The 17,071-nt window shown below is 38.7% G+C and overlaps 1 protein-coding gene across 1 annotated transcript in view; it reads right to left on the bottom strand.

Annotated features, from left to right (window-relative positions):
* Positions 1-17,071, bottom strand: part of XIRP2 (xin actin binding repeat containing 2) — a 157,422-nt gene that overhangs the window by 22,601 nt on the left and 117,750 nt on the right. The window contains exons 3-4 of the mRNA XM_084642741.1: positions 15,020-15,177; positions 11,401-11,532 (exon numbers count right to left, since the gene is read on the bottom strand). Coding sequence (XP_084498867.1) covers positions 11,401-11,532; positions 15,020-15,177 — 290 coding nt within the window. The remainder of the gene's footprint in view (positions 1-11,400; positions 11,533-15,019; positions 15,178-17,071) is intronic.

Raw genomic sequence — 17,071 nt, 5'->3', positions numbered from 1 at the left:
ATTATCTGGCTTCTCCCTTTTCCCAAAAAGGATCTCATTGTCCTGAGGATCGTCTAGCTTCCATAGAGTCCCTAGCTCACCTCCCTTAGGCCCTCTGATTCTCAATGCCCTGTTGGTACCAAGCTCCCTGACTATTCATCACAGATCTCGTTATCTTGTGGAGTAGCTAAGTTTTCTGACTCATCTTCCCCCTCTCCCACCCCAGCTCTCATTGCTCTGTGAAGGACTTTTGGGTTCATTGACTCATCCTTTATACCGCTGTGCAGAGCTCCTAGCCTCTGGCTTTGCTAGACTCTTGCCTTCTTAGACATTACCAGCACTGTAATCTATTTATAGTGAAAAAATACGAGTTTATTAACAAAGGTTAACATTTAAGACTAGTGAGCAAATATAATAAGAACTGGTCACAAGTAAAACAAAAGGAATAACATACGTCTTATAGACTAAACTTAACTTTAATAGGTTAAGGCCTTGTCTAAAGATGTCTGTCTTACCCAGATGTCCTTTACAGTGTTTTTCAACCAAACCCTGGTTGAGATCCCATTTTAATGAATGGAATCACACTGCCCAATTAGTCCCTCGGTGCAGGATCAAACAGGGGTCCTGTTTTGTTTTCCTCTTATACCCCAAAGTTCATAATCTTTCCACACACACCCAAAGGCAGGACAACACTGTGGGTTTTAGCTTCCAGTGTCTTCCAGTGTTGACTTCACATCCCCACATTGATTTGGAATGCAAATGTAGCTCCCATTGTGTTTGCCTTACAATGCTTAATTTACATCAGAGACTGGGATAGATGAATAGACATGCTTTGTCTGATAGAAACCATATTTGTCACCACTGACTGGTTACATAGTTTAAAACATATTCTTAGCATGTACGTATCTGCATCACAAACAGGAATGAGGCAAAATATTTAGATGAGAATGATGGGGAAAATATTGGCAGGCTGGTCAACATACAACTCTGACACCACCTTAGTTCCAAATAAAGATGCAAATGCACCTTGTCCGTGCAGGATTTATTGTATGGTGAATCAAATGTGAAAGCATGGAATTTATCTGACAGGCTGGAGTGAATGCACACCACCAAATATGCAATCTTCAGTGTAATAAGAAACTTGAGCTTGCAAAATCTAAAGGCTGAAAAGAGGCTTTCATCCAATTAGTAATATCCCAAGAATTATACCTCTTAATTAGATTTTCAAATACATCATATCCCTAATGAAGACTAAGCAGAAATCAGCTTTCCTTCTACAGGTTTGTGAAAAGCTGAAAATACAGTTAAGAAGACTTTTAGTCATCTATTCTCTCATCTTTGTGTGGAGCTTACACAATAAATCCTATTAACACTAATGTAAGTTACAGGCATAAATCCTCTGTACTTCAGTGGAGAGAATAGATCCCTTGCTGTTAAAAAAGATCAGACTGTGAGCAACAGAGAAGACATTCAAGTTTTTATGTGAGGTAAGTGAAAGTATCTGTTAGGTGCTGGATTTATGGCACAGAAGTCAGATGGCCTATCTAACTAAAACTTTTAATAGCCTATCTGGAAACTTTGGTAGCCAGCATAATTATCAGTGAAAAATCTTTGTGGGAAAGCATTGATAGATTCACTGCACCATCCCTTCCCAATTGTTCCTCCACACATGCCTCTTTTCTTCCTTGTTTTTCTGTACATTTGTGTCTCCTCTTTCTTTTTCTCCTCTAGTCTATCTCATCGTCTTGTTTGTCTTATTGCTTTCTCTTCCTTTATGGAAGCATCTCCAAAATTTTGAAAGCTGAGCCCCACGAGTTCCATGAAAAATGAATCCAACAGTGTCACGTTAAAGGCATTACCCATGTTTTACAATTTAAATTTAATATGATTAAATAGTATTTTAAAATGCTTCCTTTGTCAGCCTTCATAATGTGATACTTCCACTTCCTTCTTGTAAGATTTGAAGAGCAGTGAAATAGTTAATAATCACACCTGACAGGATTATTTGGTGAAAAAATGTTTTGGGGAAACATTTATTTGTTGGAACCAAAACTCTTTTTTTGAAATAGGGCTGGTTTTGACGAATCTCCTGACTCAAAAAAGTTTTGGAAACAAAACAAAACAAAAAAACTTTTGAAAAGTAAGGTTTGTTTTTTGAGTTGAAATGACTTTGTTTTAAAATTTTAGTAAATTTAGACAAAGATTTTAAAAAGTCAGAATCTAAACAAATGTATAGATGTTATTGAAACAAAACATTTTGATTGACCCAAACCAATTTATATTTTTTAATTATTTTTATTCAGTGAAAAATTAAGATTCTGACTTTTTGTCTCAATTTGAGATGGAGAAAAATTTTTGGTATCTCTATTTTTTACGGGACAGGAAAAACCATTTCCCACCCAGATCTATTAATGATGTTGACATTTAGCATATCACATCGACATCTGAGTTAGCATCCTTTTGAAATTAAGGGAGTGGTTCACATTTGAGATTAATAGCTTCTCTGAAACTCAGGTAGGCACCACTGCATACATTATATTTGATTCATATTTGGTATTCTTCACAACCATAATATTTTTTTAATGTGAAAACTGGTATCCAAGGTATAGCTACCACGACGTAGCATACCAGCCCCTACAGTGGTGTTATAAACAAGTACAACTTGAAGGAACCTAAGAGTTGTTCTAAATTGTGTTAGGGACTGAACTGGCCTGGGCCAGAACCAGGATCAGGGAGAAGCAAAAAGGAGATGTAAATCGCTAGTTTGGTGCACTTGGGGACTCAGCCCAGTATCAATAAAAATGTTTAAAGCTCTATAAAATGGTGGTATAAAGATTTTATTGGTTGGGATGACTTCCATAATTCACTCTCAGCTTTGCCACTCATGAGTAATGTGGCCATTCTAAACTCATACTGATAAAATCTTTGTACCACATCATTTTGTATTTTCTACATAGTATATCATGTCATTTGTGATGATTTCTTTTGTGATATTAGAGAGCTGTTTCCAGAGGAAAATGCAGATAGCTTTCCTTTAAATACATCCTGCAAATACTTCCTTTAAAAATTACTTACATAGATTTTTATGTGCTGAAGGCTCCAAATAGCAAGAGTGAGAAGATAATTCACCTAATAATTTACTTATTAATTTTATGTATTAGTCCTTAGATTCTAATGATAGCTAGAAAAAATCTAGGATAGATGGATCATTCCTCATATGGGTGTGTGTGGAACTGTACTTGACAGAGTAGTGAAAAGACAAGGATTTCCCAGAGGATTTTCCAATCTAGGGATTGCTCCTTCTAGGCCACGTCCATAGTAAGCACTGTACCCTTCCAGGCCCAGCCATAGTATGTCATAGTTCAGCTTTTTGACCCAGTGCAACCAGCTAGCTCTGCTGGCTTATGCGTTGACGCATCCCTCTCTGCCCCTTTCAGGGCACTGTGCTCCTGGGGAAGTAGGGACAGAATAATCCTAGGCATCTCCCACATAGCAGGAGCTGCAAACCTCCCTAACACTTATGCAGGCAGTGCTAAAGTGGGGAAAGTTTCCTTATTACTTACCCTATGACACACCCATGCATCTATATCAAGGGCCAGGCAGAGTCTGGCCCTTTATATGGTGGACAACATAATGAGAAATGACAACATTCTATGAGTGGGAAAGGATGAGGGATATATGAGAATGAAAGAAAAGCTGCCCTTTCAAGTCCATTACATTGTCTGCTGGCATTACAACCACCCCATGCGAGGGTGCACATCATGCTGTAGTAAGGAATCCAAGTGAAGGTGAACCATAGGGAGTTATATATGTGGTAATTATTTTAGTATAATAGGATTTATTTCAACATATTCTATCAATAACAATTTTTTTGAATAAAAAAAACTATGAAAACCCTGTTTGGTATTCCACTGATCTGATTCTATATGGTTCATGGCCATGCTCTGGGAGGATGTGGAGGGAGGTTGGTAGCTTTGATATCAATAGCATGGTGCATGCAGAGATGTCTCAGTGGAATGAGAGCCACCAATCTGCAATTTCAGGGAACTAAAATGAAAAAAAACATAATTATCCGTCTTATCCTTGTTATTTGGGGCATTCAGCTCATAAAATACATATTTTAGTTCTTTTTCCAAAACAAGTCTTTGAGAAGAATGAACACATTGGAGTCAGATTATATCTGTCACAAGCTATCAAAATAATTTTCTTATTATACCAAATCCACATAATCTTCCTGAATGCTAACATTTGCATGGGGATCTTTACGAAAGTAGATATATGTATTAAAAACCAGTACTGCCAGAGTTCCCTATTGGCTCCACATCTAAGATAGTTGCAGAAAGTTATTCTAACAAAGGTCAGGAACAACTAAGGCTTCTGACACAAAAATCAGTTAAGCAATTTATCATGTGACACAGATTGAAAAAGTGTGGAATTCTACAGACAATTCCCCCTTTTCCAAACCTCTCTCTTTCATAGCTCCATCTACCATTTTATGTATTCCCCACTCAGTTTTTATTTTCTTCTTTAAAAATAAATAACTAAAAATAATTCTGCTCTACTTATAAGAAAGCATGTGAAGATTTTGTTAGGATGGAAAGTAACTCTCAGGGGAAAAAGCTATTTTTTGTAAAAGTGTGAACCCCTGAACGACAAACAGCTGTGATGATAAGATTGTAAGAGATGTGATGAGTTGTTGTGCCCCAATACTATAGGGATCCCAGAGGTGTACTCTTTTCCCTCCCACTTGTAATCTTTAAGAGCAAGATTATTTCTCTTCTCAAGGGCACACAGACTAGATTATTTCTCTTCTCAAGGGCACACAGACTAGTAAAGGAATTTCAGTCCCCTCTTTACTCCCGGTGCAAACTCCCTGCATCGTCGGTCACAGCACAGCGGCGAAAGCAGTCTCCACAGGGCCACTACTCTCCATGTCATGCATCTGGGTGAGGAGTGGGGCGGATGGGAATGGGGAATAACCAGAACTAAGCAACCTGCTGACATGACCCTGAGTGGGGAAAAAACCTGCAACTGGCATGGATGTTGAGCAAATTACTTCCCCGCTGGAGCAGGAGGGAAGGAGAGCATGAAATAAACTGATTCTCAGTGTGACTCCCCTGGTACAAAATACAGCTCTCCCTCAGTACAGATATGTGCTCTCTTTATTTAGGGAAGGTTTTTATGTTACCGTCTACCCCAAAGAGAGTGGAACTGATGATTGTTGACTCAGTAAGGGCCAGATTCTGATACCCTACTGCTTTTGGAGTAAAGAACTATTCCTGAATAAGGATATCAAAACGTGGCCTTACTTCTGGACCGATTAGATTGGTAGAATAAGAATAGGCCTGACTCTCCCCCTGACTTGAATTTAACCCACCACTTAATTTTATTTTACTTTTAAAGCTTCAGTTCACTTTCAAAGTGTGCATATGATTTTCCCTGGCCTCAGCACATCTCATTTCATACTGAAACTAGAAGTGGAAACAGTGAGATACTGTGAGAGACTTTTTGTGGTATTTCTGGGCTGACTGGAAACAAAAAATGTTTATTCTCTTGAGATTTCCAGCCCTGTTTTTCACGCTCAGGAGGTTGGATAGTTCAGGTAATCCATACTTTTGGGATCATGTGTGAACTGAACTGTATTTCTAAACCTGTTGAAGCTGATAGAGAAAATAGTGAAAGTGGCAAAGAAAGTGATATGTTCAGTGGAAGAATTTAACAATAGAAGAAGAGGTACGTTAAAAAGAATGTTAAAAGAATGTTTCTAGGCTACAAAGTCAAGCACTCAAAAGTTAGAAAACCAGAATGTAGATCAGGGGTGGGCAAACTGTGGGCCACATCTGGCCGTCAGACCATTTAATGTGGCCCTCAGCTCCCACCAGGGAGCGGGGTCAGGGGTTTGCCCTCCTCTGGAGCTCCAGCCGCGGAGTGGGGTTAGGGGCTTGCCCCACAGCACCCAGGAAGCAGCTGGCTTGACCCCCCTCCAGGTCCCATGTAGTATGCGGAGGCATGGCCAGGCAGCTCTGCGCATTGCCCCATCCGCAGGCGTCACTCCCGCAGTTCCCATTGGCTGGGAACCATGGCCAGTGGGAGCTGCAGAGGTGGCACCTGTGGACGGGGCAGCATGCAGAGCCACCTGGCTGTGCCTCGGAGCCCGATGGGGGACATGCTTCTGGGAGCTGCTTGTGATAAGCACTGCCCGGAGCCTGCACCCCTGAGCCCACGCCCCCCCACCGTGTCCTAACCCCCTACAGCCCTGATCCAGTCTCTGAACCCCTCAATCCCAGCCCAGAGCCCCCTCTTGTACCCCAAGGCCCTCATCCCCAGAGCCCGCACCCCCAACCAGAGCCCTCACCCCCCCATACCCCAGCAGCCTGGCCCATCAGTGATGCCCCTCCCACCCTCTGAACCGATTGGTCCTATCCCGGAGCACCTTCCTGCACCCCAAACCCGTCATCCCCAACCCCACCCCAGAGCCCTCACCCCCAGCCTGAGCCCTGACACCCCTCCCCCATACCCCAACCCCCTGCCCCAGCCCTGATCCCCCTCCCACCCTCCAAACCCTTCAGTCCCAACCTGGAGCCCCCTCCTGCACCCTGAACTCCTGATTTCTGGCCCCACCCCAGAGCCCACACCCCAGCCGGAGCCCTCACCCCCTCCTGCACCCCTACCCCCAATTTCTTGAGCATTCATGACCCGCCATACAATTTCCATACCCCAATGTGGCCCTCAGGCCAAAAAATTTCCCACCCCTGATGTAGACTGCCCATGCATACTTAATTCTGCCCCCTTATTATTACATAAGCATTACGTAAGTAAATTTAGGAGCATAAATCTCACTGAAAGTCAGTAGGATTTAGGGTCTGAAGTAGGTAATTTGGAAATTTTAATCACAATTTAATTACATGATCACATACTATTTTTGCATAGGACCCTGCCTCATTCAGTGAAGAGGATGGACAGTGCTTAGGAAATGAGGCAGACGTTCAATATTTTTATCTTCTTCATTCAGCTAGTGATCCCTGCCTTATTTACTGAGTACTGTGCAATGAATGCAGAATTATTCATTTCCTCATAGTGTTTTCCAGGGCGATCCTCACTGTAATATCTGCATGCCTCAAAATTAAAGAATTTATCTTTTACTGAGAGATGAGAGATTTATTATTCTCATTTTACAGATGGGGAAACTGAAACAAAAAGACTTGCCGGAGGCCACAGTAAAAAAGTGACAAAGCTGGGATTAGAATTCAGGAGTACCTGACTCCTGACCCTGTGTTCATTCCTCCAGACCACTGCTAGAGATGCTGAGCAGCTACATTTCCCATGAAACAGGGGTTGTGTGGGGAAAATATAGTACCCAATTGTATAAATAAAGGCTGTATCTTAATGTTTACACACAAGGGGGCTGAATTACAGGCAATTGTTGAGCTGGCATTTCCTAACTTTTGAGTGCTCGACCTTCCAATCTTAACATTATTTTAACTTTTTTTTAACGTAATGTCCTAGATATTTTTTTTATTTTAATGGAAAAAAGTACAAACAAATTCTATCATGAATAACTGTAACTCCCCCCTCATCAAGTTTGGCTGCGTTATAAACTTTTGAAATTCTGTCCAGATGTATACTTCTCTGATTGGTTTCAGAGTAGCAGCCGTGTTAGTCTGTATTGTCAAAAAGAAAAGGAGGACTTGTGGCACCTTAGAGACTAACCAATTTATTTGAGCATAAGCTTTTGTGAGCTACAGCCCACTTCATCGGATGCAATGTAGAGCTCACGAAAGCTTATGCTCAAATAAATTGGTTAGTCTCTAAGGTGCCACAAGTACTCCACTTCTCTGATTGTGCATCATCAACACGGGTTGAGCCCTGACCTTCAGCAGTGCAGTAGAGCTTAAGCTAACTACACTGGTTATCAGCATGATAAGACTGATACTCAGGGGCAGGGAGAAAGTGAGGGTGTGGACTGCTCGGGTTATTTTGCTGGGTCTGGGAGGCTGTCCGTTTCCAGGGTTTCCACTGCATTGTGGGCGGCTGCTGCTGCTGCTTTGGCGGTGATGTGGATGCAGCCTTTTAGAATGCTTATGTTCAGTTATTATTTTGGCAGGCTGCCAAAATTTACCTGAGGGACACAAGTAAGAGATGGGAAATAACAATTTAATAATTTTATAACTCAGCAAAACCTAGAGAGAATGTCATGTGACAAAGAAAAGGCATGTCTACGGTCCTATGGATTTCTCTTTGCTGACCTGAAAAGCCCTGCTACAAACATTAGAAATGCTGGAGCACCTAAAAAAAGTTGCAAGTATCTGTAATGGGAAGTGTTAAGCAATTGAAATATAGGTGTAACTACGAGCTCCCCTATAATAAAATAGATTTGGTGCCTTCCTAAAGGTTAAGTAGTGTATCTCTTTGCATTCCTCTGTTGCTTTTCAATCTGTGTTTTTCAACAGCAGTATTAAGTTTGGAAAGTAGTCTAATGATTGGTCATTGGAAGGTAACTCCACATTCAAAGTTATTCTATTTTTCAAAACTTGCTGAGACAATCTGATCTTAAAATGGTGATGTAACTCACCTAGAAACATCTATGTCAATATATTAGAAATGAAAGCTAATTGTTACTATAATTATTGCTAACTGTATTTAAATATTGTCAGATATCTAATATTGCTCTTTTTTTACGTCTCGTTAAACCTGACTAGCTAATATTAGTTATTATTGGGCCAGAATGTCACCTGGTGTAAACTGGCATATTTCATTGACTGGAAACTACATCAATTTACATCAATCAGCGATTTGCCCCTTTATGTCAACAAAAAGTTAATGTAGGTCTGATTCCCCTCTCCACTACACCAATTTCCAACAGTGTACTTTTGTTGAAATTAATGGTGTGAAACTACTGTAACAGAATATTGAATCAGGCCCATATTTTCTACCGCTGCTATTGCAAAAGAAATGGGTCCCAATTCCACACCTGGAGTTAGTCACATGCAGGAGTGGCTCTTACTGATATGGAAAGTCCAAATTCTGATATTGCATTTGGATATGAAGAAAAGTTGTATTAGTCACAAAACGCACAAAAGTCACAGACTGGATTATTCCAAGGGGAGAAATGACTATGACTTTAAAAAAATTAGACCTCAGAGGAAATACAAAGAAATGTTAGTGAGAACATACCCTCTAGCCACCTCTATCGGAAGGAGGTCCTTTCATAGGACAGCAGGGAATAAGCAGCAAAAATATGTGTGGCAGGGAAGGGGGCTGCCTCTCAAGCCTGTCCCCCGTCTGTTCTCTCCTTAGCTATTGATAGGGCAAAGGGGGATGAAAACAGCCTATTTAAGCTAACCCCAGACTTTTCAAAAGAATGTCACTCTCTGGCTAGCTGCCCCATTCTCCCCACTCTGAATGCTTAGATTAGGAACTGTGCCGCTTCTGATGCCACGGGTCTGACTGATCACCTGTTTACAGGAATCAGGAAGGATTTTTTTCCCATTGGCTTGTGGTCTTGTAGGGTTTTTTGCCTTTCTTGCAGACTCCCAGAGGCATATTTGGGTTAGAAATAAATAGGATTTGAGGTTTATATTAATGAATGTATCTTTTTGCTAAGATTACCAACTTGTTGCAGCTTGCAATTGGTGTCCAGTGCAGGTAAAGGCTAAAAGGGCCAGCTCCCAGAAGTGAATGAATCCTGGCACTGTGTAGTTGGACTATGTGCTTATGGTGGGAGGAGCCTGAAATCTTTGTGGACTGAGGTTCTCCCACCATCCCAGCCTTGTGGCCTTTGTTACTCCACCCCCACTTACTCGGGGAAGGGAAGAGGTTTCACAACTGAGCTGAGTCTGTGGGGTAGCTCAGGGAGGCCCTACCCCAAATTACTGTTTGGTTTATGGTTAAATCTCTGTAACCTGGACTGGAACCAGTCAAATGCTTGGCATGTGAGAGCGGAGGGCAGGCAGTGTGGTGCTCTTCCCCAAGGAATAATTAATAAAACTGTGGTCTGTCATGTAAACCCATCCTGGGTGTGTCAATAAGTGTGTCTGTGTGGGAAGGGAGAGTAAATGTGACACTGTGAGAGGGAGAGAATGAGTGAGTTATCTAGGTAGGTCTAGTTGTTGGTGACAGGTTCATATATGTACCAGCAACAACAGACCATTTCATAGGATGCCACTTTCAGACATCACAGAAACACAAAGAGAAGAAAAACTAATAGTTCTCCCTAAACCTTATGCAAACACATTCAAATGCATTTTAAAGCATTAAATAGGCTATACAAGAAGACTACAAAGAAGAAAAGGATCAGTAGACACCTAGATAATCATAGTGTCCATAAGATATTTTAATTAATTTTTAAAGAATCACAATTTCAATTTAAAGACAGCTGAGATCATAAATTCTTTATTTTACCACATTCTCCCCATAAAAAATGCAAATGCCTTTTCATATTTCTGCATTTGCAAATCCATGATTTCCACTAAAATGTACCTCCAGACTTAGACATAACCCACCATTTACTCTTACTTATATTTCATTTATTTAATCTTCAGATTCTGCCTTTGAATACACAAGTTTCCCTTTGACTTCAATGGGAACTGTACAAGCATACCCCCAAGGTAGAATTTGTCTTACTGTGTGTAAATGCTGTGGGTTCTAATGTTCATGAGTAATAAAATGATAAACAGTGGTCTTGTGTAAAGTTACCCTAATTTAACACACTAAGTATGACTACGTTCAAGCTGTAGCTTTATCTTGTGGTACAAAGTTTTATACTTTCATTATTTGAATATCTCTCAAACAAACTCAGTTAATACTGCCATTCACTATCCATTGCTATTTTTCAGAGTGCACAGTATAGATTTGTCATAAAATTCATTGCACTAAGTCTTCATATATTCCAACCTCATTATCTTCTGCAACCATTTTTCATGATATATGATGATGAAGTAATAAAATGCAAAAACCCTTTATCTAAAACATTTGGAATGTGGTTTTATGTAGCATCTGGGTTCTTCCATGCAATTTTTGATCTGTTTAGAGAAGCTGATTAAATTTAAACATGAAAGAAACAGCAAACTCCTTCTCAAGGAAAATGGCTTCACAACGCTCCAAGTAAAATATATGCAAAGTACTTGCAGATACTTTTAAAATGAATTACAACCCCAAAGACAAGGTTTTTACAATACTTATCTGTTTTCCTGTAGATCAGCTATAAGTCTAGATCTCTTTTCCACACTGAGGGTTTATCTGCCTAAAGAGTATATGATTACAGTAGCATATATCAAAGATAAAATTACACTCTGTACCTACATTACAAAAACATTGTCTGTCAGTGATCATGAAATTAATCAGCACATTCAGCATGGCAAGTAACAGTATTTCCCCTCAAAGTTATCTAGTGGGTCATAGCTCTTATACTGTTATTATTACCTGTACAGATTTGTGCTCATACTGGTGTTGATCAATGGTCTTTTGTGAAGAGGCAGTCTCCCATTTCTCAAATTGTTTCTTCACGCTTGCTAAGCCACCAGGTACTGTACAGGTCTCTGATTCCTCTATAGCCTAGTGTAATAGATAAAATAAGTGTTAATTACCTGATACAGTAAGAACAGATGTTCATGGAAATAATTTTTTTTCATTAGGGAATAAAAATAATTTGTGTTGTGTATTTACTACTTAAATAACCATTGATTTCCAAAATTTGTGTGGCCACTTAGTGATAACTTCCATCCGCATATTCTACAAGTTCTGCTACCTCATTGTTGGTAGATTCTACATTTAACTAGTTAATACAAAATTTTGAAATTTTTTCTTGCTTCTCTGTAAGATACATTTTGCAGTAATGGGAGTATCTTAGAGAGAGGAGTGTAAAGTTATTTCTGTGTTCTCTAGGATCTGGACACACTCTCCAGGGCCGGCTCCAGGGGTTATGGTATGTTACCATAAACACTGTAATGAGAGTGTGTATGGTAACACCCATTGTTTCATGTTCTCTGTGTATATAAAATCTCCCCACTGTATTTTCCACTGCATGCGTCCAATGAAGTGAGCTGTAGCTCATGAAAGCTTATGCTCAAATAAATTTGTTAGTCTCTAAGGTGCCACAAGTACTCCTTTTCTTTTATTTATATAGGGTCACTCTATAGCTGGTACTACTGATAGACTATCATGACATTTTATGAAAATTACGCAAGAGTTTATCTTAACTGTATATCAGAAAAGAACAAATCCAGTAGTAAGACAGTTTCTCAAATTAAAATGTGAGTGGATGTTGTACTCAAAGAGCCCATTGCTTAAAAATTCATAAATGATGTGTTTTTTACTATTATGCATAATCTAGGGTTCCTGTATGTTTTACTTCTCATTTCTTACTGCAATCAAGCAGGCGCTGTTTGTTACATGTTGATCTAAAATATTTTCTTCTCAAGCATCCAGAAAGTAATAACTACCTTTTTCCTAGGTATTATTTTTCTCTAAATCTTATCTGAGCTTTGCTCTTTCTAAGCTATACTCAGAGGTATTTTAACAGCTATTGTGATAGACTGTATAATAGCTACAGGCATTTCTATTGTATTTTATAGTTTGGGGAAACATTTTTCCCCCATAAATTTCAAGGCCTGAAGGAACCACTGTAATCCTCTAGTCTGACCTCCTATATAACATAGGCCATAGAACTTCCCCAAAATAATTCCTAAAGCAGATCTTTTAGAAAAAACATCCAAGCTTGATTTAAAAATGGTCAGTGATGGAGAACCCACCATAACCCTTCATAAATTATTCCAATGGTTAATTTTCTCACCATTATAAGTGTATGCCTTATTTTGTAGCAATGGGATTCATTCATCCAAAGTTCTCCCTCAATTTCCCAAGGTGCTGAGATAATTGTGTGACATTGTATATACAGATTAGTGCTGCTAAATGACAGCTCAGCAGAGAATAGGACAAATTTATGTCCAGACTAGTTTGTGACACCACTGTAATTTGGGTTACATGACTGCCAGTTAACTTGAGTTAACTCACACCTTTTTCAATGCTCATCTAGACACTCCACAAGCATTTGTTCTAGGACTCCATGAGCTTTGTATAAATCACAAATATTTGTGTCTTATCAACTCTTTTAATGTTAGCATACTTTTCTGGGTCTGGTTGTTACATCAGTGAGACCTCTGTAAAGTGTTTAAGTGAACTTCTCAGGAAGCCTGGGGAAGATAAAAATGGTAAAAGTAGTTTGCCATTTTCTCTGGTTTTTAGTAGGAGGAAATCATTTAGGAAACTTAAAAACATAATCAGAGCTGTTAACTCCTTCCAGATATTTTTAAGGATCATGCAAATAGAGTGCAACATTTAGAATCTCAAGCCCAAAGTATAACAATTCACTTCTATTAAGTAGTATTTTGATCATCTTTCTGTCTGTGCCCTTCTGCAAGGTTTCTGAGGTACTAATGATAAAGGAACAGGCCACTGAAACCAAACATCATGTGCCTTAGTTCCCACCAGCCTCACATTTCAATTCTCTGTTGTTTCTCTTTTTGCTGTTCAGCATTTTACTACATTTTATAAATATATATAAATCGAAGTGTGTGTATGCACTAGTTCTCCTGTTCACTGGTCCAGGATCTAGGCTTTTTAGGATTATTCCTTTTTAATCTCCTACCTTACATTCTGAAGAGAACTCTGGGGTGTATTCTACAGTCTTTAATTGAGTAAAAAAATAATATAGTGGCTCTTCTTTGTTGAAATAATGTTCCTTCAGTCACTCATGGTCTGTCCTTACCTTCATACCAACAGAAAACTCCTACTGATGCCAAAAAGAGTAACTCACTGGAATCAACAGGAGACCAGACTCATTAATGGACTCCTACACTTATCTCTCACATTTCTGTTTTTACAATAATTTCAAACTTCATCTCTTTCTTAAATGAGAAATTCTAAGTACCTATTTTCTGGTCCATTAAAGAATGCTGTGTTTTTACTACCCTTACATTTTCTAACATAATCTAAAAGAAAGCCACATGATCAAAATACTGTTTCTGAGTATGTTTTCTATTGTCAACATGTGCTTAAGATAAATCTTTAGTTCCATGTGCAATTCAAACCCAGATGCTGCACTCCTTTAGTTTTGAAGTTGTTAGAGTACCTTAATTATTCCACTGTCACCCGAAAAGGGGTGTTCCCTAAATGTGGTAACCAAGTTCAAGCCTACTGTCATTTCATTCATGGTTTTAGGAGACCTTGGTACAATTATTACTTAGTTATTTCAGTTCTATAGTATTTCTGTAAAATAAATTCCTATTGAATAGAGAGGCACAATAGTAAAACAAAATTAGTCATCAGATTTTTTTTATTTTTATATAATAGATGACTAGTTGTTTTGATAATCTTATTGTAAAACAATGCTCTTTCATTTTTCATTATATGGGAGGTTTTTAAGAACTGGTTAGACAAACATCTGTCAAGGACAGGCTAGGTATACTCGGTCCTACCTCAGCGCAAAGGGCTGGACTAGATGACGTCTCAAGCTCCCTTCCAGTCCTACTTTTTATGATTCTGTATCATTGTCCAGTTTAACGCTGCAGTAATTTCAAATTCCATAGCCTGAGCAGTCAGAGTTAAGCATTGTTTTGAATACAATTTTATTACTTGCTGACTATAAAAATTGATAATAGTACAGAAACCTGTATTCTTCTAGGATCATAATTGGTTTAGCAGAGTGGCTATGTTGCTAATCTCTCATTTCTATGTTGATTTAAATATTCCTAATAGATTTAGTGCATACAAGAGCAAAAAGAAAAACTGTACAGCCAGTGAATTAAAATGATCAAAAGATCAGTGTTATGCAAATTCTTATTCGTAAGAGCCTGAAATGAATTGGTAACTTTGCTGCGTAGGTGTTGGTAATTCAGGTTTTAAATTTTGTTCTACATAAAGGTAATGTGGGCAAAACGGTGTGACCGCTTTTGTGAATAAGCAAGCAGAATATGGCCCTGTGTAAACAGAAATAGCAAATTATGAAGACAATTATGATGTTAAATAGAAGGTAATATCTTACATTAGCAGAGGAGCTGCTGCGCTCCACTTTGGACACAGCTGCTTGATACATAGCCATTCTTTCCTTCAATGAGACAGAATCCTGGAAATCCACACTATCCGTCCAGTTAGTGCTTTCTTCTGAAAATCCACTTACAGGCTTGTGACCACTAGCAATAGCTAAAAGCAAACACAATATTTTATATTAGGAGGTTTATTTTTATTATTCAGTACCTGCTTTTTAAGGCTGAAAGAAAAGAAAAAATGTCTTCAAGAACAGATTGCAAGAGTTAACAATGTTATCCACTATCTATGGCAATATTACATCAATTCCAAATTATAACGTATTAATTGCAGATAGTAAATTACGACTCTGAATCAGGCCCAAAGTGCCCAAGCCTTCTCCCAGTGAAATCAATAGGCATTTCAATGGAAACAATGATGTTTCTTATTGAAATCAATATCACTTTTTTAAAAACTCTACTAAAATAAAGACTTTTCAACGAAACACATTGTATATTTTTCTTGATAAACTAGCAAAAATATATGGTCACCGGAAAGCTTGAATATATATCCTTTTACACTATAAGCAAAACCACTATAACTCAATACATAAGTTGTAATGGGGCAAAATCTATTCTAATCAATTGGGTTGCAAGAGAGTAATTCGGAGCAGAATTTGTCTCCAGTTTATTCATTTACTGTTAATTATTTTGTCTGCACTAGAGTATTAAAACCTCACTGATAATTAACTACTTTAACCTCACTCATAATGAATGCAAAACCAAGTGAGTGTACAGCAGCTGAGCATTGTAGAAGTTTTCACTTAGACTATTACTTTTACTCTGAAAAACTGCGTACAAAATGCAACACCTAAATTGCTGTTACTTCCTCAGTTTACATTGCACCCACAAAGTTGACTCATTTCCATTAAAAATGTGAATTGTCTCATCATAGCCTACTTATTAGCTCTTTCAAGCTCTTCACTTGATATTTCGTCCATATTATCTAAAGCTCTACATTAGGTGAAGATATATTCCCTTCAGTAGAAGACAGCTTACTTTGAAATTTTCACCTTAATAATTTTGCAGCTGACCAAAAAAGTCACTTTGATATGTTCATATATTAGAACACCCTACAGTAACTGATTCTTCAAGATGATGTCATCAGTGGCCTCATCTTCACTGGTTAAAAAAGGTGGGTTTTTTACCTTGGGGTAACTAACATGCCTCATTTCAGAGTAGCAGCCGTGTTAGTCTGTATTTGCAAAAAGAAAAGGAGTACTAGTGACACCTTAGAGACTAACCAATTTATTTGAGCATAAGCTTTCGTGAGCTACAGCTCACTTCATCTTATGCTCAAATAAATTGGTTAGTCTCTAAGGTGTCACTAGTACTCCTTTTCTTTTAACATGCCTAAGCTATCCCGAGGTAAAAATACAGTAAAGACAAGGCACTTTCATTTTACCATGAGGTAAACAAGGCAAAGTCAGCAGTATATGTACACCTCCACCTGGGTTGACCTCACCTAGTTTCCCTTGCAGTAAAACTAAAGTGCCTTGTCTTCACTGCACTTTTACCTTGGGGTAGCTCACGCTTGTTAGTTACACTAAGATAAAGAATGCTCCTTTTTTTAGTAGTGAAGACAAAGCCAGTGTGGATCACACTGTAGATAAGCGAGCAGTGAGTCATTTGTGTGATGAAACCGCACTGATCAAAACTAAAAGCTAAAAACAATAAGGACTTGCGCCTGTTGGAAGTTTCTACTTTCTGTATAGTCAGTATGCACCTCTTAGTATTTAAAATGGTTGGATATAGACAAAGGTTTTACAGCTTCTCTTCAACTTTATTAGGAATTTGTACCTGCAGTACCTTACTGACTCTGATTTCTTCCTGTAGTATATCACCAGGGAAGATCTCATGTTCAAAGCAAAATTCCAGGAGGTAGAGAATAGTGCTTGATAGCACACAGTGCTGCTTTGCTATTGCTTCTGTGAACATACTGCAGCCTGACTGCATAAAATAAGCAGAATGGTTCATTTCTCTGGCACTTGTAAAGTAGTAATATTTTTCTC

This window comes from Lepidochelys olivacea (assembly GCF_965140295.1).
Source record: "Lepidochelys olivacea isolate rLepOli2 genome assembly, chromosome: 11".
NCBI classification, from domain to species: Eukaryota; Metazoa; Chordata; order Testudines; family Cheloniidae; genus Lepidochelys; species Lepidochelys olivacea.
Note: the sequence above shows the minus strand (reverse complement) of the source record. Positions and strands in the feature narration are given on the sequence as shown.